The sequence below is a fragment of the Nerophis lumbriciformis genome, linkage group LG38, assembly GCF_033978685.3.
Source record: "Nerophis lumbriciformis linkage group LG38, RoL_Nlum_v2.1, whole genome shotgun sequence".
NCBI classification, from domain to species: domain Eukaryota; kingdom Metazoa; phylum Chordata; class Actinopteri; order Syngnathiformes; family Syngnathidae; genus Nerophis; species Nerophis lumbriciformis.
In genome coordinates this window covers 10,227,288-10,254,960 of record NC_084585.2, presented here as the reverse complement: position 1 = coordinate 10,254,960, position 27,673 = coordinate 10,227,288, and the positions used below count along the sequence as shown (strand labels likewise).

General features: G+C 43.3%; 1 protein-coding gene across 1 annotated transcript in view; it reads left to right on the top strand.

The window, feature by feature from the left end:
* The first annotated feature begins 416 nt into the window (after positions 1 to 416).
* Positions 417 to 27,673, top strand: part of LOC133578110 (von Willebrand factor D and EGF domain-containing protein) — a 74,314-nt gene continuing 47,057 nt past the window's right edge. The window contains exons 1-13 of the mRNA XM_072912654.1: positions 417 to 554; positions 9,122 to 9,306; positions 9,395 to 9,623; positions 11,858 to 11,923; positions 12,000 to 12,232; positions 16,681 to 16,770; positions 16,850 to 16,982; positions 21,317 to 21,534; positions 23,632 to 23,705; positions 23,769 to 24,042; positions 24,141 to 24,334; positions 24,406 to 25,280; positions 25,363 to 25,499. Coding sequence (XP_072768755.1) covers positions 437 to 554; positions 9,122 to 9,306; positions 9,395 to 9,623; positions 11,858 to 11,923; positions 12,000 to 12,232; positions 16,681 to 16,770; positions 16,850 to 16,982; positions 21,317 to 21,534; positions 23,632 to 23,705; positions 23,769 to 24,042; positions 24,141 to 24,334; positions 24,406 to 25,280; positions 25,363 to 25,499 — 2,826 coding nt within the window. The 5' untranslated portion in view covers positions 417 to 436. The remainder of the gene's footprint in view (positions 555 to 9,121; positions 9,307 to 9,394; positions 9,624 to 11,857; positions 11,924 to 11,999; positions 12,233 to 16,680; positions 16,771 to 16,849; positions 16,983 to 21,316; positions 21,535 to 23,631; positions 23,706 to 23,768; positions 24,043 to 24,140; positions 24,335 to 24,405; positions 25,281 to 25,362; positions 25,500 to 27,673) is intronic.

Sequence of the window (27,673 nt, the reverse complement as noted above, 5' to 3'; positions counted from 1 at the left end):
TTTTTTCATAAAAAAAAAAAAAAATAAACACAGAAAGTGTCAAATTGAGTTATTTTCAAGTAAGGAATAGTTCATTTACAGCAAACATTCTTGACATTAATTAGGCTCCAGCACCCCCTGTGACCCCATAAGGGACAAGCGGTAGGAAAATGGATTGATGTTGGGGGGGGGGGACATAACAAATGTTGTTGCTGTGATTTTAACCTCCAAGCCCTCTCACACGCCCTCCCACAGGAGAGGTGAAGATAATGGCAGAAGTTCCTCCTCCACAGACACGCTCCTCTGCCCCATCATCGCAGCGCATTCGAGCTCTGCGCAAAAAAAAAAGAAAAAAAAAAAGAAAGCCGCACAACACCAGGGACTTTTTTTTTTTTTTTTTGCAACTTTTTTGCAGCACCTGGTGGAACCGCCGCTTGTTTGCGTTTCACACGCAGCCATGAGGACGTGTGCGTCTGCTCCGTGTGCGCGCCATTTGGAACACGCTTATTTTCCACGCATTGCGCTGCTGCTGCTGGCGCTACTTGTGGCGCAATCCACGTCCTTTGCGCAGCTCGGTAAGTGGATCGCAATTTGAATTATTGTCTTCTAAATCAGTATTTTTCAACCACTGTGTCGCGGCCGTGAGGTGCAGTCTGGTGTGCCGTGGGAGATTGTCTGATTTCACCTATTTGGGTTAAAAATATTTTTTTGCAAACCAGTAATTATAGTCTGCAAATGATGTGTTGTTGTTGAGTGTCGGTGCTGTCTAGAGCTCGGCAGAGTAACCGTGTAATACTCTTCCATATCACTGCAGAGGTGGGTAGAGTAGCCAGATATTGTACTCAAGTAAGAGTACTGTTACTTTAGAGATTTATTACTCAAGTAAAAGTAAGGAGTAGTCACCCAAATATTTACTTGAGTAAAAGTAAAAAGTATGTTGTGAAAAAACTACTCAAGTACTGAGTAACTGATGAGTAACATACACACACATATCATACATATATATATTTATATATATATAATATATATATATATATATATATATATATATATATATATATATATATACATACACACATATATATATAAATATATATATATATACACACATTTATATATATATATACATACATATATATACATATATATATATATATATATATATATATATATATATATACATACACATATATATATATATATACAGTATATAATTTATATTTATTTATTTTGCCATTTTTGTTTACATGTTAAAGGTATTTTAATGAATATACATGCATGTTTAACATATAGATTCCTTTCTTTCATGAAGACAAGAATATAAGTTGGTGTATTACCTGATTCTGATGACTTGCATTGATTGTAATCAGACAGTAGTGCTGATAGCGTCCACGTTTTCAAATGGAGGAGAAAAAAAGTTCCTCCTTTCTGTCTAATACCACATGAAAGTGGTTGGTTTTTGGCATCTTATTTGTCCAGCTTCCATATTCGTTTTTATACACTTTACAAGAAATACATTGGCGGCAAACTCCGTAGCTTGCTAGCTTGTTTGCGCTGGCTTTCGGAGACTCTTGTTTTGAAAGCGCAGGCGCGATGGAGCGGCACTTTTATTGTGAAGACGGGAACTGTGCAGTCAGTCTTTAGGCTTTTGACGGGATGTACGGTTGAAATAAAAAAGGGTCTTTTTTCCTTCACACTTTTGATTGATTGATTGAAACTTTTATTAGTAGATTGCACAGTACAGTATATATTCCGTACAATTGACCACTAAATGGTAACACCCCAATAAGTTTTTCAACTTGTTTAAGTCAGGTCATGTGACCGCCTGGCTCTGTTTGATTGGTCCAACGTCACCAGTGACTGCATCTGATTGGTGGAACGGAGTGAACGTCACCAGTGACTGTATTTGTTGAAACGCAGGCACTATGACAGACCAAAACAAACAAAGCGTGCATTAACAGATCGATAAAAATTAGTAGCGAGTAGCGAGCTGAATGTAGATAAAAGTAGCGGAGTAAAAGTAGCGTTTCTTCTCTATAAATATACTCAAGTAAAAGTAAAAGTATGTTGCATTAAAACTACTCTTAAAAGTACAATTTATCCCAAAAGTTACTCAAGTAGATGTAACGGAGTAAATGTAGCGCGTTACTACCCACCTCTGCATATCAGTAGGTGGCAGCCGGTGCTAATTGCTTTGTAGATGTCGGAAACAGCGGGAGGCAGCGTGCAGGTAAAAAGGTGTCTAATGCTTAAACCAAAAATAAACAAAAGGTGAGTGCCCCTAAGAAAAGGCATTGAAGCTTAGGGAAGGCTATGCAGAACGAAACTAAAACTGAACTGGCTGTAAAGTAAACAAAAACGGAATGCTGGACGACAGCAAAGACTTACTGCGGAGCAAAGACGGGTCCACAATGTACAACCGAACACGACCTGACAATCAACAATGTGCCCACAAAGAAGGATAAAAACAAGTGAAATATTCTTGACTGCAAAAACAAAGTAGATGCGGGGAAATATCGCTCAAAGGAAGACATGAAACTGCTACCGGAAAATACAGAAAAAAGAGAAAAAGCCATTAAAATAGGAGCGCAAGACAAGAACTAAAACACTACACACAGGAAAACACTAAAAAAAAGTCCAAATAAGTCAGGGTGTGATGTGACAGGTGGTGACAGTACACCTACTTTGAGACAAGAGCTATATTGATGCATGCTTGGTTATGCTTTAAAGTCATATCCAACAATTGTGACTTTTTACTGTCAACTTTAGTTTTGTTTTTAATGATTTCTGCTGGTGGTGTGCCTCCACATTTTTTGAGCCTTGGCTCAAAAAAGGTTGAAAAACACTGTTCTAAGTCAATAATAACCATGAACACGCATGTTTTGATTATAAGCAGGATGTTAAAAATATTGGAGTCAAAAGTAATTCAAATGGGCAAACCAATGCCACGTTTGGTATCGAATCGATCCAAATATGTGCTGTATCTCCCACAAATAATCTGCATGCCAGACACTTTTATGGACAAAATGTGTCCACATGTTAATTGCATCCATGTTTCTTCTCCGTCATCACAGGGAACAATCATTTAAAAATAAAATAAAAGCACTTTAGAAGAACAAGAATCTGCACAATTCTTGTCTCTTCTTGTTTTTGGCTCCTTTTTTTTTTGTTTGTTTTGCTCACAAAGCCCTGACCTCAAGATGACTCATCACCGCCATCTTGTTGACATCCTTCTCTCCCAAGGCACTTCAAAGCTCGCGGTCGTAAACTTCAACGCAGGTTGTCGTAAAGTCAAGAGTGCCTTAAACCTCGGGTCAGGGCAAGGGTGTCCAAAGTGAAGCCCGTAGCAAAATTTTGCCTGCAGCTGTTTTTTTTTTTACTGACTCTCGGCATATTCTAAAAATAAAATATTCTCATTATTAGTTACATATATCATTACACCGATTAGCTTTGTCTCATATACAGACATTTGTTCAGATAGCTTAGAACAGTGTTTTTCAACCACTGTGCCGTGAGATACAGTCTGGTGTGCCGTGGGAGATTATCTAATTTCACCTATTTGGGCTAAAAATGTTTTTTGCAAACTATTTGGGTTAAAAATATTTATTGCAAACCAGTAATTATAGTCTGCAAATGATGTGTTGTTGTTGAGTGTCGGTGCTGTCTAGAGCTCGGCAGAGTAACCGTTAGAGATGCGCGGTTTGCGGACACAACCGCGGAGTCCGCGGATTATCCGCGGATCGGGCGGATGAAATAAAAAAAAATAAGATTTTATCCGCGCGTGGGTCGGGTCGGGCGGATTAATTAGAATTTTTTTTATTTTATTTTTATTTTTATTTTTTTTGCGGGTGGCAGTTAAACCAATTCGGAAATATATATACATAGTTAAATGTTGTTACCCACATACGAAAAACGAGCAGGCACCTGCTGCATATGCCACAACAGAAGAAAAAAAAAGAAAAGAGATGGACACTTTTACGGAGCGGAGAAGGGACGCCTCGCCGGGGTCCGGGACCGAGGCCCCTTCCCCCGAGAGGGCCCCACCGGGAGCCGTAGCTGAGGCGATCCGCGAGAAGGGCCCGACGCACGTCCAGGGTCACTACCGCGCCCACCGCACCGACACCCCGCCTCGTCCGCTTTCGCCGCGGCCGGCGTCACGCGCAGCAGGTAAGCAGCTTACCTGCCCGCCACCCCCGTGGCCGGGGGCTCGTAACAGGGGTCACTCCGCGCGCTCCGCCCGCGCAGCTTACCTGCCCGCCACCCCTGTTGCCGGGGGCGCGTAACAGGGGTCACTCCGCGCGCAGTGCGCTCACGAAAGGGGTGGGGCTCACCCTGGTTGATATAGAGAGCAGGACGGTGGCCATGGAAGTCGGAACCTGCTAAGGAGTGTGTAACAACCCACCTGCCGAATCAACTAGCCCTGAAAATGGATGGCGCTGGAGCGCGGGCCCATACCTGGCCGTCGTCGGCAGCGAGACGCGCTTGGAGGTGCGCTCAGCGCGGCTCCCATATGATTGCGCACTGGTGTGCGTCTGGGTCGTGACAGCGTGGCACGCGTAAGTCTGTGCTGCATTGGATCAGTCTCCTTTCTTTAACAGGCAAAAGCTTTATAACCTCACCATACCTGCCAACTTTTAAATCAGAAAAACCTAGTAGCCAGGGTCCAAGGGCCGCAGGCCCCGGTAGGTCCAGGACAAAGTCCTGGTGGAGGGTTCAGGGCTTCGCCCCCCGACGCAAAATGATTATTAGCATTCAGACAGGTTAAAATGTTGCTAAAACCATCACTTTTCTATCAGTCACAGTGACTTTTCAAAACAAAAATATTACAGCAAAAATCATATGGGTTGATTGACATGTTTATTCTGTAAGCTAACTTCAATAGTTTGAAATTATTTTGACAGTTAATGCCAGTTATCCTGTCAACCTTTCACAAGACTTCAATTTGTTAATTGAAAGTATAAATAGTATAAACACTTTTAACAGTATGTCGTGCTGTGAAATACAGCCGACAGGATTGCGCACCAAACACGAAGCAAGGCCATGGTGCAGGAGAACAAAGGACTTCTTTCATTTAAGGTTTGTGATAAACCATCAAACTCATTCGTTAAAAGGACTCTATAGTAATATAAAGCGAATTTTTCTGGACATTATCATGCAAGAAAAGTTTATTTTTGGGATCGCGATCACCGCGTAATGATTTTTAAAGGTTGCATTACATTATTAACTGTCCCATGTGATCAGCCAGTGCGATTGGAAGTCCATGCTCAATTATTGCCTCCGTAAATAAAACTTCGGCATTTATCACATCCAAAGAATCTGTTTGGGCGACGAAAAACGTTGAAAGTTTTCCACTTGTATCGCTAGCAACGGCATTAGACTTGTGTTTTTTTGTCCCAACGTGGTCTTTTACATCGCTAATTCCTCCGTGTCCGATCGAAAAATCTTGTCTGCACAAGGTGCAATTCGCGTAGTTTTCACCCTTTTTTTTTTTTTTAATTAATATTAGATATATAACAACGGGCGGATGGCGGGCGGGTGCAGTTCTGATCAAACGTTACATCGGGTGGATGGCGGATGGTTGACGACTTTCTGACGCGGTTGGGGATGAAATAAATTGCCTATCCGCGCATCTCTAGTAACCGTGTAATACTCTTCCATATCAGTAGGTGGCAGCAGGTAGCTAATTGCTTTGTAGATGTCGGAAACAGCGGGAGGCAGCGTGCAGGTAAAAAGGTGTCTAATGCTTAAACCAAAAATAAACAAAAGGTGAGTGCCTCTAAGAAAAGGCATTGAAGCTTAGGGAAGGCTATGCAGAACCAAACTAAAACTGAAGTGGCTACAAAGTAAACAAAAACAGAATGCTGGACGACAGCAAAGACGAGAGCATAGACAGCGTCCACAAAGTACATCGACAATGTCCCCACAAAGAAGGATAAAAACAACTAAAATCTTCTTGATTGTTAAAACAAAGTAGATGCGGGAAATATCGCTCAAAGAAAAATATGAAACTGCTACAGAAAAATACAAAAAAAAAGAGAGAAAAAGCCATTAAAATAGGTGCGCAAGACAAGAACTAAAACACTTCACACAGGAAAACAGCAAAAAAGTCCAAATAAGTGTGATGTGACAGGTGGTGACAGTACACCTACTTTGAGACAAGAGCTATATTGATGCATGCTTCGTTATGGTTTAAAGTCATACCCAACAGTTGCAACAACGACTTTTTACTGTCAACTGAGTTTCGTTTTAATGATGTCTGCTGGTGGTGTGCCTCCGCATTTTTTCAACGCAAAAAATGTGCCTTGGCTCAAAAAAGGTTGAAAAACACTGGCTTAGAACAGTGGTTCTCAAACCTTTTTCCACCAAGTGCCACCTCGGTAAAAAAAACATAATACCACCATAATGACCAACGTTAAAATACAGTACTGTAGTAGGCTAAAGTATTCATTAAAAACAACACAGAGGTATCAGGTTCAAACACCGAACTATCTATTACACAAGACAAGAAGAAGGAATCAGGCAGAGACAGAGTTCAATTTTGCTCATGAGGAGAAACGTTTGGAGCTGCACACTCAGTTACAGTTTCACCCTGCGCTCTAAGGTACAGCCCCACGTTCTCCTCTATTTATTCGGGAGTTCCCTAGTTAACATCACTGAGGCTGCTTCTGAAGGGAGGGGTAATGCAAGCAGCCCCAGTAGATACAATACGTGATTATTCAGAAAGGAAATGTGCTGACACTCGTGGTTTCGCCCTGTCTCTGTTTTGTCTGTGTTGAGGTACTCCATGTCCGTCCTTGGCTGTCATCAGACAGGGTCTGGAAACAAACTGCCAATGCGAGACAACTCGCAATGGAAGATTACAAGTTGTGTGCCTTTGCACGGATAGAAAAGTACAACTTCAGCACATTTGATAAAAACTATAGCAACAGCCTTTAAGCATAAGAGTTGTGTGATAACTTATACATAATTATTCTAACAAGAGGTTGCATTTAACAAGTACGAAACCCAAAACCTAGTGAAGTTGTCACGTTGTGTAAATGGTAAATAAAAACAGAAAACAATGGTTTGCAAATACTTTTCAACTTATATTCAATTGAATAGACTGCAGTACCGCCTGAGGGATCCAAGGTCACGGGCATACCATGTTGGTTATTGGCTTTGCAGTGATTTCTCCAGATTCTCTGAACCTTTTGATGATATTACGGACCGTAGATGGTGAAATCCCTAAATTCCTTGCAATAGCTCGTTGAGAAATGTTGTCCTTAAACTGTTCGACAATTTGCTGACGCATTTGTTGACAAAGTGGTGACCCTCGCCCCATCCTTTCTTGTGAATGACTGAGCATTTCATGGAAGCTGCTTTTTATACCCAATCATGGCACCCACCTGTTCCCAATTAGCCTGTTCACCCGTGGGATGTTCCAGATAAGTGTTTGACGAGCATTCCTCAACTTTCTCAGTCTTTATTGCCACTTGTGCCAGCTTTTTTGAAACATGTTGCAGGCATCAAATTCCAAATGAGCGAATTTTTGCAAAAAATAACAAGAGTTTTCCAGTTCGAACGTTAAGTATCTTGTCTTTGCAGTCTATTCAACTGAATATAGGTTGAAAAGGATTTGCAAATCATTGTTTAGCATTTACACAACGTGCCAAATTCACTGGTTTTGGGGGTTTTTACATTTAACTCAGTGGCCTAGTGGTTAGAGTGTCCGCCCTGAGATCGGTAGGTCGTGAGTTAAAACCCCGACCGAGTCATACCAAAGACTATAAAAATGGGACCCATTACCTCCCTGCTTGGCACTCAGCATCAAGGGTTGGAATTGGGGGTTAAATCACCAAAATGATTCCCGGGCGCGGCCACCGCTGCTGCCCACTGCTCCCCTCACCTCCCAGGGGGTGATCAAGTGTGATGGGTCAAATGCAGAGAATAATTTCGCCACACCTAGTGTGTGTGTGACAAACATTGGTACTTTAACGTAATATATTTGGCCGCTGTAACATTACACACAGTTTGAACAGTAACACTGTGTTTGAAAATAGGAAAATAAAACACTGCAGTTTAATCAAGTGAATCAGTTTGAGAATCACTGGCTTATTAGTATGTTGGGAAACATTGCATTCCAAATAATTTTCTGAATGTGTGGAGTTAGGTGTATGAGGAGCCGTTAGGGACGTTATTCAGAATTACCTCTTACATACACTACTGAAATGCTCTCACATAAACAACTGAAATGTTTTTCTCTCACACACACTACTGAAACACTCTCATACACACTATCAAGCAATCAATCAATGTTTATTTATATAGCCCTAAATCACAAGTGTCTCAAAGGGCTGCACAAGCCACAACGACATCCTCGGTACAAAGCCCACATAAGGGCAAGGAAAAACTCACCCCAGTGGGACGTCGATGTGAATGACTATGAGAAACCTTGGAGAGGACCGCATATATGAGTAACCCCCCCCCCCCCTCTAGGGGAGACCGAAAGCAATGGATGTCGAGTGAGTCTGACATAATATTGTGAGAGTCCAGTCCATAGTGGATCCAACATAATAGTAAGAGTCCAGTCCATAGTGGGGCCAGCAGGACACCATCCCGAGCGGAGACGGGTCAGCAGCGCAGAGATGTTCCCAGCCGATGCACAGGCGAGCGGTCCACCCCGGGTCCCGACTCTGGACAGCCAGCACTTCATGCATGGCCACCGGACCTGTGCCCACCCTTCCTCCACAAGGGATAGAGGGGAGCAGAGGAGAGAAGAAAAGAAACGGCAGATCAACTGGTCTAACAGGGGGGCTATTTAAAGGCTAGAGTATACAAATGAGTTTTAAGATGGGACTTAAATGCTTCTACTGAGGTAGCATCTCTAATTGTTACCGGGAGGGCATTCCATAGTACTGGAGCCCGAATAGAAAACGCTCTATAACCCGCAGACTTTTTTTGGGCTCTGGGAATCACTAATAAGCTACTGAAACACTCTCATACACACTACTGAAACACTCTTATACACACTACTAAAATGCTCTCACATAAACAACTGAAATCGTTTTCTCAAATAGGTGTGTCCGTTATTACGTCACCTTTGGTTTTGTTCTAGCTGTCCAGCCGATGACAAACTAACAGAACCTCCTCTCGGTCCCTTCAGCACCCGAGTGCTTCCCTGGAGGTCATCGCACTCTGCAGAACCCTTACCGCAGTGTTGACTTTGACTCCACTGAGTTGCAAAGTACGGCCATCCAAGACCTGGTCTGTGACCACTCGCTGGCACCGGGCTGGTACCGGTTCAAGATCGACAACAAGCCGGCTGAGATGCCGACCACCTGCGTCGAGGCATGTCCGAGTTTCTCCGCCTCCTGTAGCGATGATGGTTGATGTGTCACAGCACCCTAACGACTGTTCATGCCGCCTCTCACCCTAGATGAATCGTTGTGGGACGCAGGCACCCGTGTGGCTCTCACTGAAGGACACACCCCTACCGCGTCCCGGGGAGATCCGCCAGTTGTCCGCCTGTGCCACCTGGCAGTTCTTCCGAGGCAGCACCAAAGACTGTTGCCTCTTCCGCATCCCCATCAAGGTTCGCAACTGTGGCGACTTCTTGCTCTACTACCTGCAGCCCACACAAGGATGCATGGGATACTGTGCCAAAGGTGAGTGTCGTCTTTCCATAGTCCAGTTGGGAATGTTCATACAAAACCCAAAACCAGTGAAGTTGGCACGTTGTGTAGTTGCTAAATAAAAACAGAATACAATGATTTGCAAATCCTTTTCAACTTATATTCAATTGAATAGACTGCAAAGACATGATGTGTCTGTGCTACATGGCTTTTCCTTTTAACAACACTCAGTAAATTTTGAGAACTGAGTAGACACATTTTTGAAGTGGAATTCTTTCCCATTCTTGCTTGATGTACAGCTTAAGTTGTTCAACAGTCCGGGGTCTCCGTTGTGGTATTTTAGGTTTCATATTGCACCACACATTTTCAACGGGAGACAGGTCTGGACTACAGGCAGGCCAGTCTAGTACGCGCACTCTTTTATCAATCAATGTTTACTTATATAGCCCTAAATCACAAGTGTCTCAAAGGGCTGCACAAGCCACAAGGACATCCTCGGCTCGGATCCCACATCAGGGCAAGGAAAAACTCAACCCAATGGGATGACAATGAGAAACCTTGGAGGGGACCACAGATGTGGGGACCCCGGCCCCTGGGCGACCGGTGCAATGGACGTCGAGTGGATCGAGCATAATAGTGTGAGAGTCCAGTCCATAGTGGATCTAACATAATAGTGTGAGAGTCCAGTCCATAGTGGATCGAACATAATAGTGTGAGAGTCCAGTCCATAGTGGATCGAACATAATAGTGTGAGAGTCCAGTCCATAGTGGATCTAACATAATAGTGTGAGAGTCCAGTCCATAGTGGATCGAACATAATAGTGTGAGAGTCCAGTCCATAGTGGATCTAACATAATAGTGTGAGAGTCCAGTCCATAGTGGATCTAGTTAATAGTGTGAGAGTCCAGTCCATAGTGGATCTAACATAATAGTGTGAGAGTCCAGTCCATAGTGGATCTAAAATAATAGTGAGAGTCCAGTCCATAGTGGATCTAGTTAATAGTGTGAGAGTCCAGTCCATAGTGGATCTAACATAATAGTGTGAGAGTCCAGTCCACAGTGGATCTAACATTATAGTGTGAGAGTCCAGTCCATAGTGGATCTAACATAATAGTGAGAGTCCAGTCCATAGTGGATCTAACATAATAGTGTGAGAGTCCAGTTCATAGTGGATCTAACATAATAGTGTTAGAGTCCAGTTCATAGTGGATCTAACATAATAGTGTGAGAGTCCAGTCCATAGTGGATCTAACATAATAGTGTGAGAGTCCAGTCCATAGTGGATCTAACATAATAGTGTGAGAGTCCAGTCCATAGTGGATCTAACATAATAGTGAGAGTCCAGTCCATAGTGGATCTAACATAATAGTGTGAGAGTCCAGTCCATAGTGGATCTAACATAATAGTGTGAGAGTCCATTTCATAGTGGATCTAACATAATAGTGAGAGAGTCCAGTCCATAGTGGATCTAACATAATAGTGTGAGAGTCCATTTCATAGTGGATCTAACATAATAGTGTGAGAGGCCAGTCCATAGTGCATCTAACATAATAGTGTGAGAGTCCAGTCCATAGTGGATCTAACATAATAGTGAGAGTCCAGTCCATTGTGGATCTAACATAATAGTGTGAGAGTCCAGTCCATAGAGGATCTAACATAATAGTGTGAGAGTCCAGTCCATAGTGGATCTAACATAATAGTGTGAGAGTCCAGTCCATAGTGGATCTAAAATAATAGTGAGAGTCCAGTCCATAGTGGATCTAGTTAATAGTGTGAGAGTCCAGTCCATAGTGGATCTAACATAATAGTGTGAGAGTCCAGTCCATAGTGGATCTAACATAATAGTGTGAGAGTCCAGTCCATAGTGGATCTAAAATAATAGTGAGAGTCCAGTCCATAGTGGATCTAGTTAATAGTGTGAGAGTCCAGTCCGTAGTGGATCTAACATAATAGTTATTTTACTATAAAGCCACGCTGTTGTAACACTTGGCTAGACATTGTCTTGCTGAAATAAGCAGGGGCGTCCATTATGACGTGCCAGCTTTTTTGAAACAAGTTGCAGGCATCAAATTCCAATTGAGCTAATATTTGCAGTTTTCCAGTTCGAACGTTAAGTATCTTGTCTTTGCAGTCTATTCAATTGAATATAAGTTGAAAAAGGATTTGCAAATCATTGTATTCTGTTTTTATTTACCATTTACACAACGTGCCAACTTCACTGGTTTTGGGGTTTGTACATGTGCAAGTCATCTCTTTCTGCCGCTCAGTCTCTCCAGCCGTGGCACCTAGGATCTGCCTGCCAGGTGAGGCGGAGGTGAACGGCCGATGCAAGGGTGAGTTAACTCGACCAGAATGATAATCTTGTCTGCCATGATCTACTCTTATTGTTGGACTGCCTCTCGTCCACAGATGCTCTGCCGTCCTTGCAGTCGCGGCCTGTTATCTCACCAGAGCTAATCGGCCACAGCGTCCATTTGAGGTGTTCCTTCGTCCCACCGCCATGGAGTCAACCACTGGGCTTTCATGTGGTGTGGGCGCGGCACATCAGCCACAGCATGAAGGTTGAGATCCGCCAAGAGTCCATAGTCAAGCCGTTCTCACTGGTGGAGATGGATGCCATTCACTTCAGGCTTGGCGAGACGGTAACAACTACCGTTGTTTTGGTTGAATCCTTTCCCTGTTAGGGTAAACCAGTGAGGGAAGATCCTTCAGGACTGTAGGTTAATCAAGACCATAATTCATCCAGAGCAGTAGGCCACTGCTTTGGATTTAAAGCAGTGTTACATTTTCATTGTGGGCCACATGCGGTTGAAATTGGTATTTATTGCTACAGATAACCCATCCATCCATCCATCCATGTTCTACCGCTTGTCCCAGTTTGGGGTAGCGGGGGTTGCTGAAGCCTATGTCAGCTGCATGCGGGCGGTAGGCGGGGTACACTCTGGACAAGTCGCCTCCTCATGGCAAGTAACCATCGGCGTTCAAAAGTCAAACAGTTTAAAAGTTTATTTATATAGCCCTAAATCACGAGTGTCTCAAAGGGCTGCACAAGCTCCAACGACATCCTCGGCTCAGATCCCACATCAGGGCAAGGAAAAACTCAACCCAATGGGATGACAATGAGAAACCTTGGAGGGTACCGTAAATGTGGGATAATAGTGTGAGAGTCCAGTCCATAGTGGATCTAACATAATAGTGAGAGTCCAGTCCATAGTGGATCTAACATAATAGTGTGAGAGTGCAGTCCATAGTGGATCTAACATAATAGTGAGAGTCCAGTCCATAGTGGATCTAACATAATAGTGTGAGAGTGCAGTCCATAGTGGATCTAACATAATAGTGAGAGTCCAGTCCATAGTGGATCTAACATAATAGTGTGAGAGTCCAGTCCATAGTGGATCTAACATAATAGTGTGAGAGTCCAGTCCATAGTGGATCTAACATAATAGTGTGAGAGTCCAGTTCATAGTGGATCTAACATAATAGTGTGAGAGTGCAGTCCATAGTGGATCTAACATAATAGTGAGAGTCCAGTCCATAGTGGATCTAACATAATAGTGTGAGAGTCCAGTCCATAGTGGATCTAACATAATAGTGTGAGAGTGCAGTCCATAGTGGATCTAACATAATAGTGAGAGTCCAGTCCATAGTGGATCTAACATAATAGTGTGAGAGTCCAGTCCATAGTGGATCTAACATAATAGTGAGAGTCCAGTTCATAGTGGATCTAACATAATAGTGTGAGAGTCCAGACCATAGTGGATATAACATAATAGTGTGAGAGTCCAGTCCATAGTGGATCTAACATAATAGTGTGAGAGTCCAGTCCATAGTGGATCTAACATAATAGTGTGAGAGTCCAGTCCATAGTGGCTCTAGTTTATAGTGTGAGAGTCCAGTCCATAGTGGATCTAACATAATAGTGTGAGTCCAGTCCATAGTGGATCTAGTTAATAGTGTGAGAGTCCAGTCCATAGTGGCTCTAGTTAATAGTGTGAGAGTCCAGTCCATAGTGGATCTAACATAATAGTGTGAGAGTCCAGTCCATAGTGGATCTAACATAATAGTGAGAGTCCAGTCCATAGTGGATCTAGTTAATAGTGTGAGAGTCCAGTACATAGTGGATCTAACATAATAGTGTGAGTCCAGTCCATAGTGGATCTAGTTAATAGTGTGAGAGTCCAGTCCATAGTGGATCTAGTTAATAGTGTGAGAGTCCAGTCCATAGTGGATCTAACATAATAGTGTGAGAGTCCAGTCCATAGTGGACCTAACATAATAGTGTGAGAGTCCAGTCCATAGTGGATCTAGTTAATAGTGTGAGAGTCCAGTCCATAGTGGCTCTAGTTAATAGTGTGAGAGTCCAGTCCATAGTGGATCTAACATAATAGTGTGAGAGTCCAGTCCATAGTGGATCTAACATAATAGTGAGAGTCCAGTCCATAGTGGATCTAGTTAATAGTGTGAGAGTCCAGTCCATAGTGGATCTAACATAATAGTGAGAGTCCAGTCCATAGTGGATCTAGTTAATAGTGTGAGAGTCCAGTCCATAGTGGATCTAGTTAATAGTGTGAGAGTCCAGTCCATAGTGGATCTAGTTAATAATGTGAGAGTCCAGTCCATAGTGGCTCTAGTTAATAGTGTGAGAGTCCAGTCCATAGTGGATCTAACATAATAGTGTGAGAGTCCAGTCCATAGTGGATCTAACATAATAGTGAGAGTCCAGTCCATAGTGGATCTAGTTAATAGTGTGAGAGTCCAGTACATAGTGGATCTAACATAATAGTGTGAGTCCAGTCCATAGTGGATCTAGTTAATAGTGTGAGAGTCCAGTCCATAGTGGATCTAGTTAATAGTGTGAGAGTCCAGTCCATAGTGGATCTAACATAATAGTGTGAGAGTCCAGTCCATAGTGGACCTAACATAATAGTGTGAGAGTCCAGTCCATAGTGGATCTAGTTAATAGTGTGAGAGTCCAGTCCATAGTGGCTCTAGTTAATAGTGTGAGAGTCCAGTCCATAGTGGATCTAACATAATAGTGTGAGAGTCCAGTCCATAGTGGATCTAACATAATAGTGAGAGTCCAGTCCATAGTGGATCTAACATAATAGTGTGAGAGTCCAGTCCATAGTGGATCTAACATAATAGTGTGAGAGTCCAGTCCATAGCGGATCTAACATAATAGTGTGAGAGTCCAGTCCATAGTGGATCCAACATAATAGTGAGAGTCCAGTCCATAGTGGATCTAACATAATAGTGAGAGTCCAGTCCATAGTGGATCTAACATAATAGTGTGAGAGTCCAGTACATAGTGGATCTAACATAATAGTGTGAGTCCAGTCCATAGTGGATCTAGTTAATAGTGTGAGAGTCCAGTCCATAGTGGATCTAACATAATAGTGAGAGTCCAGTCCATAGTGGATCTAACATAATAGTGTGAGAGTCCAGTCCATAGTGGATTTAACATAATAGTGTGAGAGTGCAGTCCATAGTGGATCTAACATAATAGTGAGAGTCCAGTCCATAGTGGATCTAACATAATAGTGTGAGAGTGCAGTCCATAGTGGATCTAACATAATAGTGAGAGTCCAGTCCATAGTGGATCTAACATAATAGTGTGAGAGTCCAGTCCATAGTGGATCTAACATAATAGTGTGAGAGTCCAGTCCATAGTGGATCTAACATAATAGTGAGAGTCCAGTCCATAGTGGATCTAACATAATAGTGTGAGAGTCCAGTCCATAGTGGATCTAATATAATAGTGTGAGAGTGCAGCCCATAGTGGATCTAACATAATAGTGAGAGTCCAGTCCATAGTGGATCTAACATAATAGTGTGAGAGTCCAGTCCATAGTGGATCTAACATATTAGTGTGAGAGTCCAGTCCATAGTGGATCTAACATAATAGTGAGAGTCCAGTCCATAGTGGATCTAACATAATAGTGTGAGAGTCCAGTCCATAGTGGATCTAACATAATAGTGTGAGAGTCCAGTCCATAGTGGATCTAACATAATAGTGTGAGAGTGCAGTCCATAGTGGATCTAACATAATAGTGAGAGTCCAGTCCATAGTGGATCTAGTTAATAGTGTGAGAGTCCATTCCATAGTGGATCTAGTTAATAGTGTGAGAGTCCAGTCCATAGTGGATCTAACATAATAGTGAGAGTCCAGTCCATAGTGGATCTAACATAATAGTGTGAGAGTCCAGTCCATAGTGGATCTAACATAATAGTGTGAGAGTCCAGTCCATAGTGGATCTAACATAATAGTGTGAGAGTGCAGTCCATAGTGGATCTAACATAATAGTGAGAGTCCAGTCCATAGTGGATCTAGTTAATAGTGTGAGAGTCCATTCCATAGTGGATCTAGTTAATAGTGTGAGAGTCCAGTCCATAGTGGGGCCAGCCGTAGATCATCTTGGGTGGAGACAAGTCAGCAGCACAGAGACGTACTAAACTGATGCACAGATGACTGGTCCATCCCGGGTCCCGACTTTGAACAGCTAGCGCTTCATCTGTAGTCACCTAATCTCCACGAAGGAGAGGGGAGCAATGGCGGTGACTAAGATGGCGGAAGCAAGAATCAAACCTGGAACCCTGGTTTGAGGCCTGTACTTTAAAGGGTTTAATAATACGACACTTACATGTGCAGGGTTCTAATCTTCTCGTCAGTTGAAGGAACAAGCAGCGACCCGCTTCACACACCATTATCTCCCACATGGCGCAGGAAACGTCTCTTCGCATGACGCCAGCTATGGGTAACATAAGAATGTGTAGATCATTTAATTTCCTGGAGCAATTATCAGTCGCTGGGAAATATGAAGAAGAGATAGTGAAGTGAGGTCATACTCTTGTCGTGCAGCTGTTAACTGCTGCGCTCCCATATTTGGGCTTTGGGGTCGGCTTAGTCTTCAGTGGGCCCCGTCCCTACAGACAAGTTTATCGAGGAGCGGGTTTAAAGGTCAGTTTAAATGTTGTTGATGTGTTCTGTGGACGTGTTTTGATGGATGGCAAACACCTTGTCTAGTCCTGGGAAAACTCCTGCTTGTGAGACGTGAGACGTCAAGGATTGTTGATGTCTGTCCTGCAGTTCTCATGCAGCGTGTCCACGTTCCAAGTCAATGTCACCCGCAGCCAGTCTTCTCACAGAGAGAGTGAGGCTTTCTTCGCTGGGTTGAAGGTGAGCAGGCACACTGCTGCACTGCAAAAAAAAACAAAAAACCACAAATGTAAACATCCTTCTGCTGCTTCCTGTCCAGTTTTCAGTGGAGTCGTTACATATAGCGGAGAATGGCGAAGAGCACGAGGTCAGCGTCCGCAGCACGGTGCCCGTCTCCTGCTACAACCACCATCGCTGTGGGCTCCCCCTGGTGTTGAGTGTGCAGGAACCAGGTAAAACCAGCTGCTTCTTACTAGTGGATGATGATATTCTGACAAAATATTCCGTACTTTCTGGGATATAGAGCATACTTGCCAACCCTCCCGAATTTTCCGGGAGACTCACAACCATTCTCCCGAATTTCTCCCGATTTCCAGCCGGACTTAAGGCACGCCCCCTCCAAGCCCGTGCGGACCTGAGTGAGGACAGCCTGTCGTCACGTCCGCTTGGCCAACCAAAAAGTAACCACAGAACACTACAGTGTTCTGTGGTTACTTTTTGGTTGGCCAACAGTTTACATTGTATTGCGCACCCTGACGGCAATGTGGGAGTCGGTTCTGAAGTATGAAGTAAAGAGACGTAACTTCGTCACCTCGCCTGGTTATTGACTCCAACCCAGAATATTACACTGCCCATACCTATGCTCCTTCAAAAGCTGTGCTACTGGCTGCAAAGCATTGCACTTTCAAATACAACAATGTGTATATGTGTAAATAAATGAACACTGTAATTCAAGTTTTTATTTTATTTATATGTATATATTTATAATAAAATACATATATATATATATATATATATATATATATATATATATACTGTATATATTGTTGCGTTTTGGACCAGTTGTTCCTCCCAGGGAATTCAAGTCACAAGTCGCTCCCAAGCTCTTTACGACACTTAAAGCTGAGTTGAAAAACCACCAGAGACAGAATAGGTATTTTGTAATATATTTGCAAAGCTTTGCATATATACATTGACAGAGACAGCATAGAACATTCGGATCGCCCCGCTAAGATGGTCTGTCCTCCCGACCAAAACCCTCTCCCCTCTTCAATCTCTCTAGTCAAAACACATGCACATTATCTCTTTAGTCAAAACACATTCCAAAGCTTCAAGGTTAACACACACAGTTTACTTGCAGACAAACAGAAAGAGAACAAATGGGAAAACACGAGCTGTTTTCAAATATGACTATGAAATAAAAGAAGTAACACTTAAATTCGGATATATGTAAATATCTGCCTCCGACAAAATATATATATATATATATATATATATATATATATATATATATATATATATATATATATATTGTATATATATATATATATAGCTAGAGTTCACTGAAAGTCAAGTATTTATATATATGTCTTAATAAGATTATCCAAAAAATAGTGCTCGATACATACATATATATATATATATATATATATATATATATATATATATATATATATATATATATATATATATAGCTAGAATTCACTGAAAGTCAAGTATTTATATATATATAAATATATATATATATATATATATATATATATATATATATATATATATATATATATATATATATATATATATATATATATATATATATATATATATATATATATATGTCTTAATAAGATTATCCAAAAAATAGTGCTCGATACTGTGGTAGAGCGCAATATATGTATGTGTGGGAAAAAATCACAAGACTACTTCATCTCTACAGGCCTGTTTCATGAGGGGTTCCCTCAATCATCAGGAGATTTTAAAATCTCCTGATGATTGAGGGAACCCCTCATGAAACAGGCCTGTAGAGATGAAGTAGTCTTGTGATTTTTTTCCCACACATACATATATATATATATATATATATATATATATATATATATATATATATATATATATATATATATATATATATGTATATATATATATATATATATATATATATATATATATATATATATATATATATATATATATATATATACCATGAATTGATTTACGTGGACCCCGACTTAAACAAGTTGAAAAACTTATTGGGGTGTTACCATTTAGTGGTTAATTGTACAGAATATGTACTGTACTGTGCAATCTACCAATAAAAGTTTCAACCAATCAATCAATAAGAAATACTTGAATTTCTAGCTTTAAATATACTCCTCCCCCTTTAACCCCGCCCCCTTGGCCCCGCCCCCGACCCTGCCCACCTCAAAAACCACCACCCCCCCAAATCTCCCAAATTTGGAGGTCTCAAGGTTGGCAAGTATGATATAGAGCACACCAGTATTTAACCTGCACCTACCAAATTTGAGAAGAAATCTATATTTTATGTATATAAGCTGCACAGATATATACCGGTACAAAAATTTTTGTGAATATTTATTTACATACCTTAACCCTTGTGTAATGTTCATGTTGTTGTTACTCAGCCAGCGTTTGTGGGTCTGATGGACCCGTTGCATTTTGTGGCTTTTAATGCCTCACAATCAAACACTTTTTTGTTAAAATACTGAACAGATGTTTATTGGCATAAGGTAAACATCTGTTCAGTATTTGAACATAAAAGTGTTTGATTGTGAGGCATTAGAAGCCACAAAATGCAACGGGTCCATCAGACCCACAAACGCTGGCTGAGTAACAACAATATGAACGTTGCATGGAAATTTCTCTGCCAGTTTCTGCATCCCACAGGGATTCTTCTTTTGTGTTTCTGCACCTGTGGTTCCCACACAAGGTTGCAACATTGTTTGTCAACACTGTCTGCTCTCATTTTCTCGCACATTTGACCCTCTGATGTTCTGTGTACCTACACTCTGTCCTCCTCCTGTCTAGTGTGTGTGTGTGGTACACAGAACATCAATTTTCACACTTCTATTAGCCCCGGGTCCAGGGGACCCGAACATCTTATATGTAATATAAATGTGTAGGGGGGGGTGTATGGTGTGTGGTCATTAAATATGTATTCTGATATATGTTCTTCACAGAAAATGAGCCAAAGCCACTGAGTCTCAGTTTGAAAAATGTATTAATTGTATAATTTTTCTTTTAATAAACATCGAAAACGGGTCCCACAGACCCGAACACCACACAAGGGTTAATTGTTTCCAAACGATGTCTGTAACATGGCAGTAAACCGGCTGATCAAACAAAACAGAAGTCATGGACCCACTGGCTGTGGAAGCTAACTCTCCACAAAACTGAAACAATACAAAAAAAAATGGCATTGTAAGTTAATAACACTAACAAAGACACTTGTAAACATGTTAGCATATCCGCTACTGCTAACAACGCTAGCCTTATTACATTATGATAGTACGTACAAATATACATGAAAACACTCCTACAACGTCACACATGGGACGGTTTAGTAAATATTAATTGTTTTAGTTGTATTGTAAAACTTACAGACGTTGCTTGGAGTGATGAAATAAGAATCGCAATAAACGAATAGTAGACAAAACGGGATATATTTCCGGTTCAAGAAATGAAACACATATTCAATACCGGAGCACCTGCAGTGAGCAAACCTGTCCAAAAGATGGCACCATAACACAAACTACAACACACCTTTTTTAGTGTCTCTGCTGGTGTTCAATCAATCAATCAATCAATCAATGTTTATTTATATAGCCCTAAATCACAAGTGTCTCAAAGGGCTGCACAAGCCACAACGACATCCTCAGTACAGAGCCCACATAAGGGCAAGGAAAAACTCACCCCAGTGGGACGTCGATGCGAATGACTATGAGACACCTTGGAGAGGACCGCATATGTGCGTAACCCCCCCGCCCTCTCGGGGAGACCAAATGCAATGGATGTCGAGTGGATCTGACATAATATTGTGAGAGTCCAGTCCATAGTGGATCCAACAAGTGTTGAAAACTATTTGTTGAATAGAAAACATTATGGCCATTAGCGATAAAAAAAATATCCATAAATTAGTCGCACCATTTTGTAAGCCGCAGGGTTCAAGGCATAGGGAAAAAAATATTTTTTCCTCATCGTGGGAATAGAAGACCTTCGTCGAGGTTTAAAAACGTATAAAACATTGTTGAACTCAAACAACTGGGCTATTAAGGGGAGAGTTTATCCCAAATTCAATTAAAATGTGCATTATATAAAAGATGAACATGCATGAACCTTTCCATTATAATGCCCAATTGTTGCCAATATTTCTAATATTTTAACAGTGTTCATTAAAAAAGCTCAGCTCGCTCACAAACACATTATAATTGGATTGCTTTTAACCCCGCTTCCATTTAACTCTTGTTTGTGACATTGAAAAAAAATGACAAAAAGAAGGGTTAGGGTTGGGGTTAGAGTTAGGGTTAGGGTTAGGGTTAGAAAAATAACTTTTTTTTTGTAAAATTTCTAAATAGAGTAAGACTTTGTTTTAACGCAAACAAAAAGTGAAGTTGACCAAAAAGAGTTTTATTTGTTTGTTTAAAGTTTCAATACCAAAGTTTACACTTCATCGCACCACATCAGTATAGAATAAACTCAATAAATCCCAACTGTGTGTGATCTATTGACACCCACCCACTACTGCTCCTCTACTCCCTGACGTCCACAGACCGCCTCGGACTGGAGGTCTCCAACCTGGCACTGTCCACTTGCCATGTTGAGCTCCGCCCGACTGCTTGCAATGATGGAATCTGCGCCTGGACGACGTTTTTCGTCACCGCCGTCACCGACTTCACACGGGATGGGAACCGCATCAGTTTGGTCAGCGCCGTTCCCGATGCAGGTGCACCTCGGCTTTGGAAGAACTACATTCCAACGTCGCTGAAAGTGAGTCCTCAGCTTCTTTTTCATAGTTGATGAGAACATTCCATGGAGGTTTGAGGGTTTTACAGGTTTTAGTGGTATAGTTTTAGGAAATCCTGAAAGGTTTAAGGGCGCTGTGTGGTCACTTCTTGTGGACTTAAAGGGATGTTGGCAGTTGTGTTGCAGGAGTAGCCTCTAAATCCTCTAAATTTTTAGATTTATATTTATATTTATTGGTCCCCGTTGGGGAAATTCATTTTCACTGCCGTAAATTTAAACAATAGACATTACATATCACGAACAAAAATAACAAAAATACATCATACATGACCAACACCTTTACAGGCTTGTCAGGGATAGGGCTTTTCCCGAGGCGGGCCTTCCGGAATTTGATGGTTCTGTACCTGCGCCCTGATGGTAGTGGGGTGATGTATTGGTGTAGTGGGTGAGTGATATCCTGGACTATCGTGTTTGCCAGTCGAATGATGGACCTGTGATTTAAATCTGAAATGTTGGGTGTGGGTTAGAGATGCGCGGATAGGCAATTATTTCATCCGCAACCGCATCAGAAAGTCGTCAACCATCCGCAATCCACCCGATCTAACATTTGATCAGAACCGCATCCGCCCGCACCTGCCCGTTGTTATATATCTAATATAGACGATGCAAGGCATTAGTGAGGTTATAAAGCTTTTGCCTGTTAAAGAAAGGAGACTGATCCAATGCAGCACAGACATTTGCGTGCCACGCTGTCACGACCCAGACGCACACCAGTGCGCAATCATATGGGAGCCGCGCTGAGCGCACCTCCAAGCGCGTCTCGCTGCCGGCGACGGCCGGGTATATGGGCCCGACGCTCCAGCGCCATCCATTTTCAGGGCTAGTTGATTCGGCAGGTGGGTTGTTACACACTCCTTAGCGGGTTCCAACTTCCATGGCCACCGTCCTAGCTGCTGTCTGTATCAACCAGGGTGAGCCCCACCCCTTTCGTGAGCGCACTGCGCGCGGAGTGACCCCTGTTACGCGCCCCCGGCAACAGGGGTGGCGGGCAGGTAAGCTGCGCGGGCGGAGCGCGCGGAGTGACCCCTGTTACGAGCCCCCGGCCACGGGGGTGGCGGGCAGGTAAGCTGCTTACCTGCTGCGCGTGACGCCGGCCGCGGCGAAGGCGGACGAGGCGGGGTGTCGGTGCGGTGGGCGCGGTGGTGACCCTGGACGTGCGTCGGGCCCTTCTCGCGGATCGCCTCAGCTACGGCTCCCGGTGGGGCCCTCTCGGGGGAAGGGGCCTCGGTCCCGGACCCCGGCGAGGCGTCCCTTCTCCGCTCCGTAAAAGTGTCCATCTCTTCTTTTTTTTTTCTTCTGTTGTGGCATATGCTGCAGGTGCCTGCTCGTTTTTCGTATGTGGGTAACAACATTTAACTATGTATATATTTTTCCGAATTGGTTTAACTGCCACCCGCCTGAATCTATTTAAAATCTAATTTTTTTTAATTTCAACCACCCGACCCGACCCGACCCGCGGATAAAATCTAATTTTTTTTAATTTCATCCGCCCGATCCGCGGATAATCCGCGGACTCCGCGGTTGTGCCCGCAAACCGCGCATCTCTAGTGTGGGTAGGCCGATGATTTTAACTGCTATGTTTGTAATGCGTGTGAGTTTGGTCCGGTTGGTTACAGAAAGCATAGTGAAAAAACATGTGTAACAGTACATAAGGATGGCTTGAACAATGCTTTGGTAAAGTAATAACAGGAGGTGAGGTGCAACGTATAGTCCTTTAAGTTTCCGGATGGCTGACAGTCTTTGTTGACTTCTTTTTTGAATGCTTTGTTGTTGTTGTGGGATCACTGAAGGTCTAGATTTGAATAAAGGTGATCCAGTTTATTGTGCAATTATGTAACTACAAGATGACTAAAGTACAGGACATCTGTTTACATAGAAATAGATTGTCTGAGAGGGATCCTTGTTCTAATTCCACATGGTCATTAAGTGTTGTCCCCAAAGACTGGATGGCTCTGATGATACATTCCCCCATCTGTGTTTAGTAATAACATCAAAGACTGGGGTCAGAAAATCTTTGGACATACCTCCCACTTATCTCTGTTCTCTTTTCCCTGCCTGCAGGTCACAGTTCAGGATGTTCCCACATCCATATGCTACTCACTGACGGACCCACATGTCATCACACTGGATGGCAGGTACTAGCACGAACACACATCTTCACCTGTGATAGAGAACATATTCAACACCTTTCTTTGCAGGCGCTACGACAACCACCAAACTGGCACCTTTGTTCTGTACCGGAGCCTCGCCAGGGACTTTGAGGTCCACTCTCGCCAATGGGACTGTGGCAGTCGTCATTACGCTGTGTCTTGCAGCTGTGGTGTTGCTGCTCAAGAGGGTAATGATGTAGTCATATTTGACATGTGCAATGGCCAACCGCAGGAAACAAGACCCCAGCTCACTGTGAAGGTCCTCGGTGAGGATCGTGGTCATGTCCGTGTGCTGGAATCTCACCAGGGAAAGAAAGTCACCGTAGGTATCCAACCTTGTCATTACAGTGTGCAAACCTGTAAAAACGCTTATTTGTGCAATGTGAGAAGATAATCTAGCTGTTTTCACTCCTCTTGAAGATGATCTTTCCCTCCGGCGCCTTTGTCCGAGCTGACGTTGGCGACTGGGGAATGAGCCTCTCCGTCCGGGCGCCAAGTGTGGACTACCGCAACACGCAAGGCCTCTGCGGCACCTTTGATCACAATAGCAACAATGACATCCACGGCTACAGAGGTAGCCATGATGACTTGCATGGTTTCATAGAGAACTGGAGGTGGGTTATGTAATCTTGTACAACCTCTATTCTGTTAGGCTCTGACTCATGTGTGCTCTTGTTTGTGTTAGGATAGCTCCTGGTGAGAGTTTATTTGACAAAAACCCTCCTGGCTCAAGACAAGAAGACAGGAGACCTTTTTGTTTGTGCCAGAACAGATACAGTTCTTTGCATCCTGCTGGTAGAGGAGCGGGACACACGCCTGGTCGATCTGGTCACTCTGATTGCATTGCGCAGGACAATGTGGATTACATATCTGTATTCCCCTCACTGGACACCACACTGGAGTACATCAAGTATCCTGAAATAGAGGCAAGCATCCTGAACGTGTCCTCCCATCATCCCTGGGAGGGGTTGCGCCCTCATTTCAATTCCCACAATGAACAAGTGTTCAGAGATGACCTCCTAATGTCAGCTGAGAGACTAAGAAGACAGACAATGTTTGAGTTCCAGCCAGTTTTTGACTCTCAAAGCCTCAAGCAAGCTGAATTGGAGCGCCTTGCCTACTTTTTCCCCGAGGATCACCTCGTAAAACCGCGACCAGAGGTTCAAGCTCAATGGCCCACACCAAGCGGTCTGACTTCTGGCAAAGCTCTGGAAGTGTGCCACATAGCTTTGTCCAATTCAACAGTTGGTGCAGTTTGCCAAGGGTTGCTGGGGCGACGTCTTTACGAAGCAGTGGACCTGTGCATCTTGGACCTTCAGCTGAAAGACGACTTGGGCTGGGATGAGGCACTGCTGCCCTACCTAGAGAACGAGTGTGAGAGGAGACTGCTAGAGAACCGGGCCCAGAAGGCCATGGAGACACTTGGTCAGCCGGGAGTGCCTGGGGATGTGGTGACAGCGCTGCGCTGCCCTAATTTTTGCAATGGCAATGGAGAGTGCACAGATTCTGGTTGTCAGTGTCACCAAAACTTCAGCTCATATGACTGCAGCGTTGCTATTGGTGAGTGTCATCAATCTGTTCACATTACTTTTATTTGAACGCTCATTACTGAAACTTTCTGTTGGTCTTCCGGTTAAAACAGCCCAGCCAGTTGAGCTAAGTGACCTGGAAAATGGCGGCCTCTGTGATATCAGAATATTCAACTGCAGGAACATTTGGGTCTTTGGCCTGGGCTTCGTTGACTCTCCCAACCTGAGCTGCCATGTCACTAGATTGAAGGTGAGCAACATCTAGTGGTTCTTGGTGGAAGACTTGATTCCATTGAACAGCCAGGTTAAGTTTGGTGTGGTAGGACATATTTTTTAATGATCAAAGTTGGAAGAATGCCAAAATAACTGACATGCACAAACTTCTTTTTAGAATTCCTAACACTAGGTTACCATTACCAGTGTCACGGTAAAGAGTGGATATCGTCACACAAGTCTGTAAATTCGGTTGCCACAATTTTCAGTTTCAAAAAAGGGTTAAGGTTGGGGTTAGGGTTAGGGTTAACCCTAACCCTAACCCTAACCCTGAACTCTAACCCTAACCCTAACCCAAACCCTAGCCCTAACCATAACCAACCCTTTTTCTTTATGCCTAACCCTAACCCTAATCTTAACCCTAACCCTAATCCTAACCCTAACCCTAACCCCAACCCCAACCCCAACCCCAACCCCAACCCTAACGCCACCCCTAACCCTGGCCCTAACCCTAACCAACTCTCTTTCTTTATGCCTAACCCTAATCCTAATCCTAACCCTAACCCTAACCCCAACCCAAACCCCAACCCCACCCCTAACCCTGGCCCTAACCCTAACCAACTCTCTTTCTTTATGCCTAACCCTAACCCTAACCCTAACCCTAACCCTAACCCTAATCCTAACCCCACCCCCAACCCTAGCCCTAACCCTAACCAACGCTTTTTCTTTATGCCTAACCCTAACCCTAATCCTAATCTTAACCCTAATCCTAACCCTAACCCAACCCCAACCCAAACTCCAACTCTAACCCTAACCCTAAACCTAACCCTAACCACACCCCCAACCCTAGCCCTAACTCTAACCAACTATTTTTCTTTATGCCTAACCCTAACCCTAATCCTAACCCTAACCCCAACCCCAACCACAACCACATCCACAACACTAACCCTAACCCTAACCCCAACCCCAACCCTAGCCCTAACCCTAACCAACACTTTTTCTTTATGCCTAACCCTAACCCTAACCCCACCCCCAACCCTAGCCCTAACCCTAACCAACTCTTTTTCCTTATGCCTAACCCCAACCCTAATCCTAACCCCAACCCTAACTCCAACCCTAACCCTAACCCCAACCCCAACCCTAGCTCTAACCCTAACCAACTATTTTTCTTTATGCCCAACCCTAACCCTAATCTTAACCCTAACCCTAACCCTAACCCCAACCCCAACCCCAACCCTAACCCCACCCCTAACCCTAACCAACACTCTTTCTTTATGCCTAACCCTAACCCTAATCCTAATCCTAACCCTAACCCTAACCCCAACCCCAACCCAAACCCCAACCCAAACCCTAACCCTAACCCTAAACCCTAACCCCAAACTTAACCCTAACCCTAACCCTAACCCCAACCTCAACCCTAACCTCAACCCCAACCCTAGCCCTAACCCTAACCAACTCTTTTTCTTAATGCCTAACCCTAACCCCTAACCCCTAACCCTAAACCTAACCCTAACCCCACCCCCAACCCTAGCCCTAACTCTAACCAACTCTTTTTCTTTATGCCTAACCCTAACCCTAATCCTAACCCTAACCCCAACCCCAACTCTAACCCTAACCCTAACCCTAACCCCAACCCCAACCCTAGCCCTAGCCCTAACCATAACCAACTATTTTTCTTTATGCCCAACCCTAACCCTAATTTTGACCCTAACCCTAACCCTAACCCCAACCCCAACCCTAACCCCACCCCTAACCCTAGCCCTAACCCTAACCAACTATCTTTCTTTATGCCTAACCCTAATCCTAATCCTAACCCTAACCCTAACCCCAACCCAAACCCCAACCCCACCCCTAACCCTGGCCCTAACCCTAACCAACTCTCTTTCTTTATGCCTAACCCTAACCCTAACCCTAACCCTAACCCTAACCCTAATCCTAACCCCACCCCCAACCCTAGCCCTAACCCTAACCAACGCTTTTTCTTTATGCCTAACCCTAACCCTAACTCTAATCCTAATCCTAACCATAACCCTAACCCTAACCCCAACCCAAACCCCAACCCCAACCCTAACCCTAACCCTAACCCTAAACCTAAACCCTAACCCCAAACCTAACCCTAACCCTAACCCCACCCCCAACCCTAGCCCTAACCCTAACCAACTCTTTTTCTTTATGCCTAACCCTAACCCTAACCCTAATCCTAACCCTAAC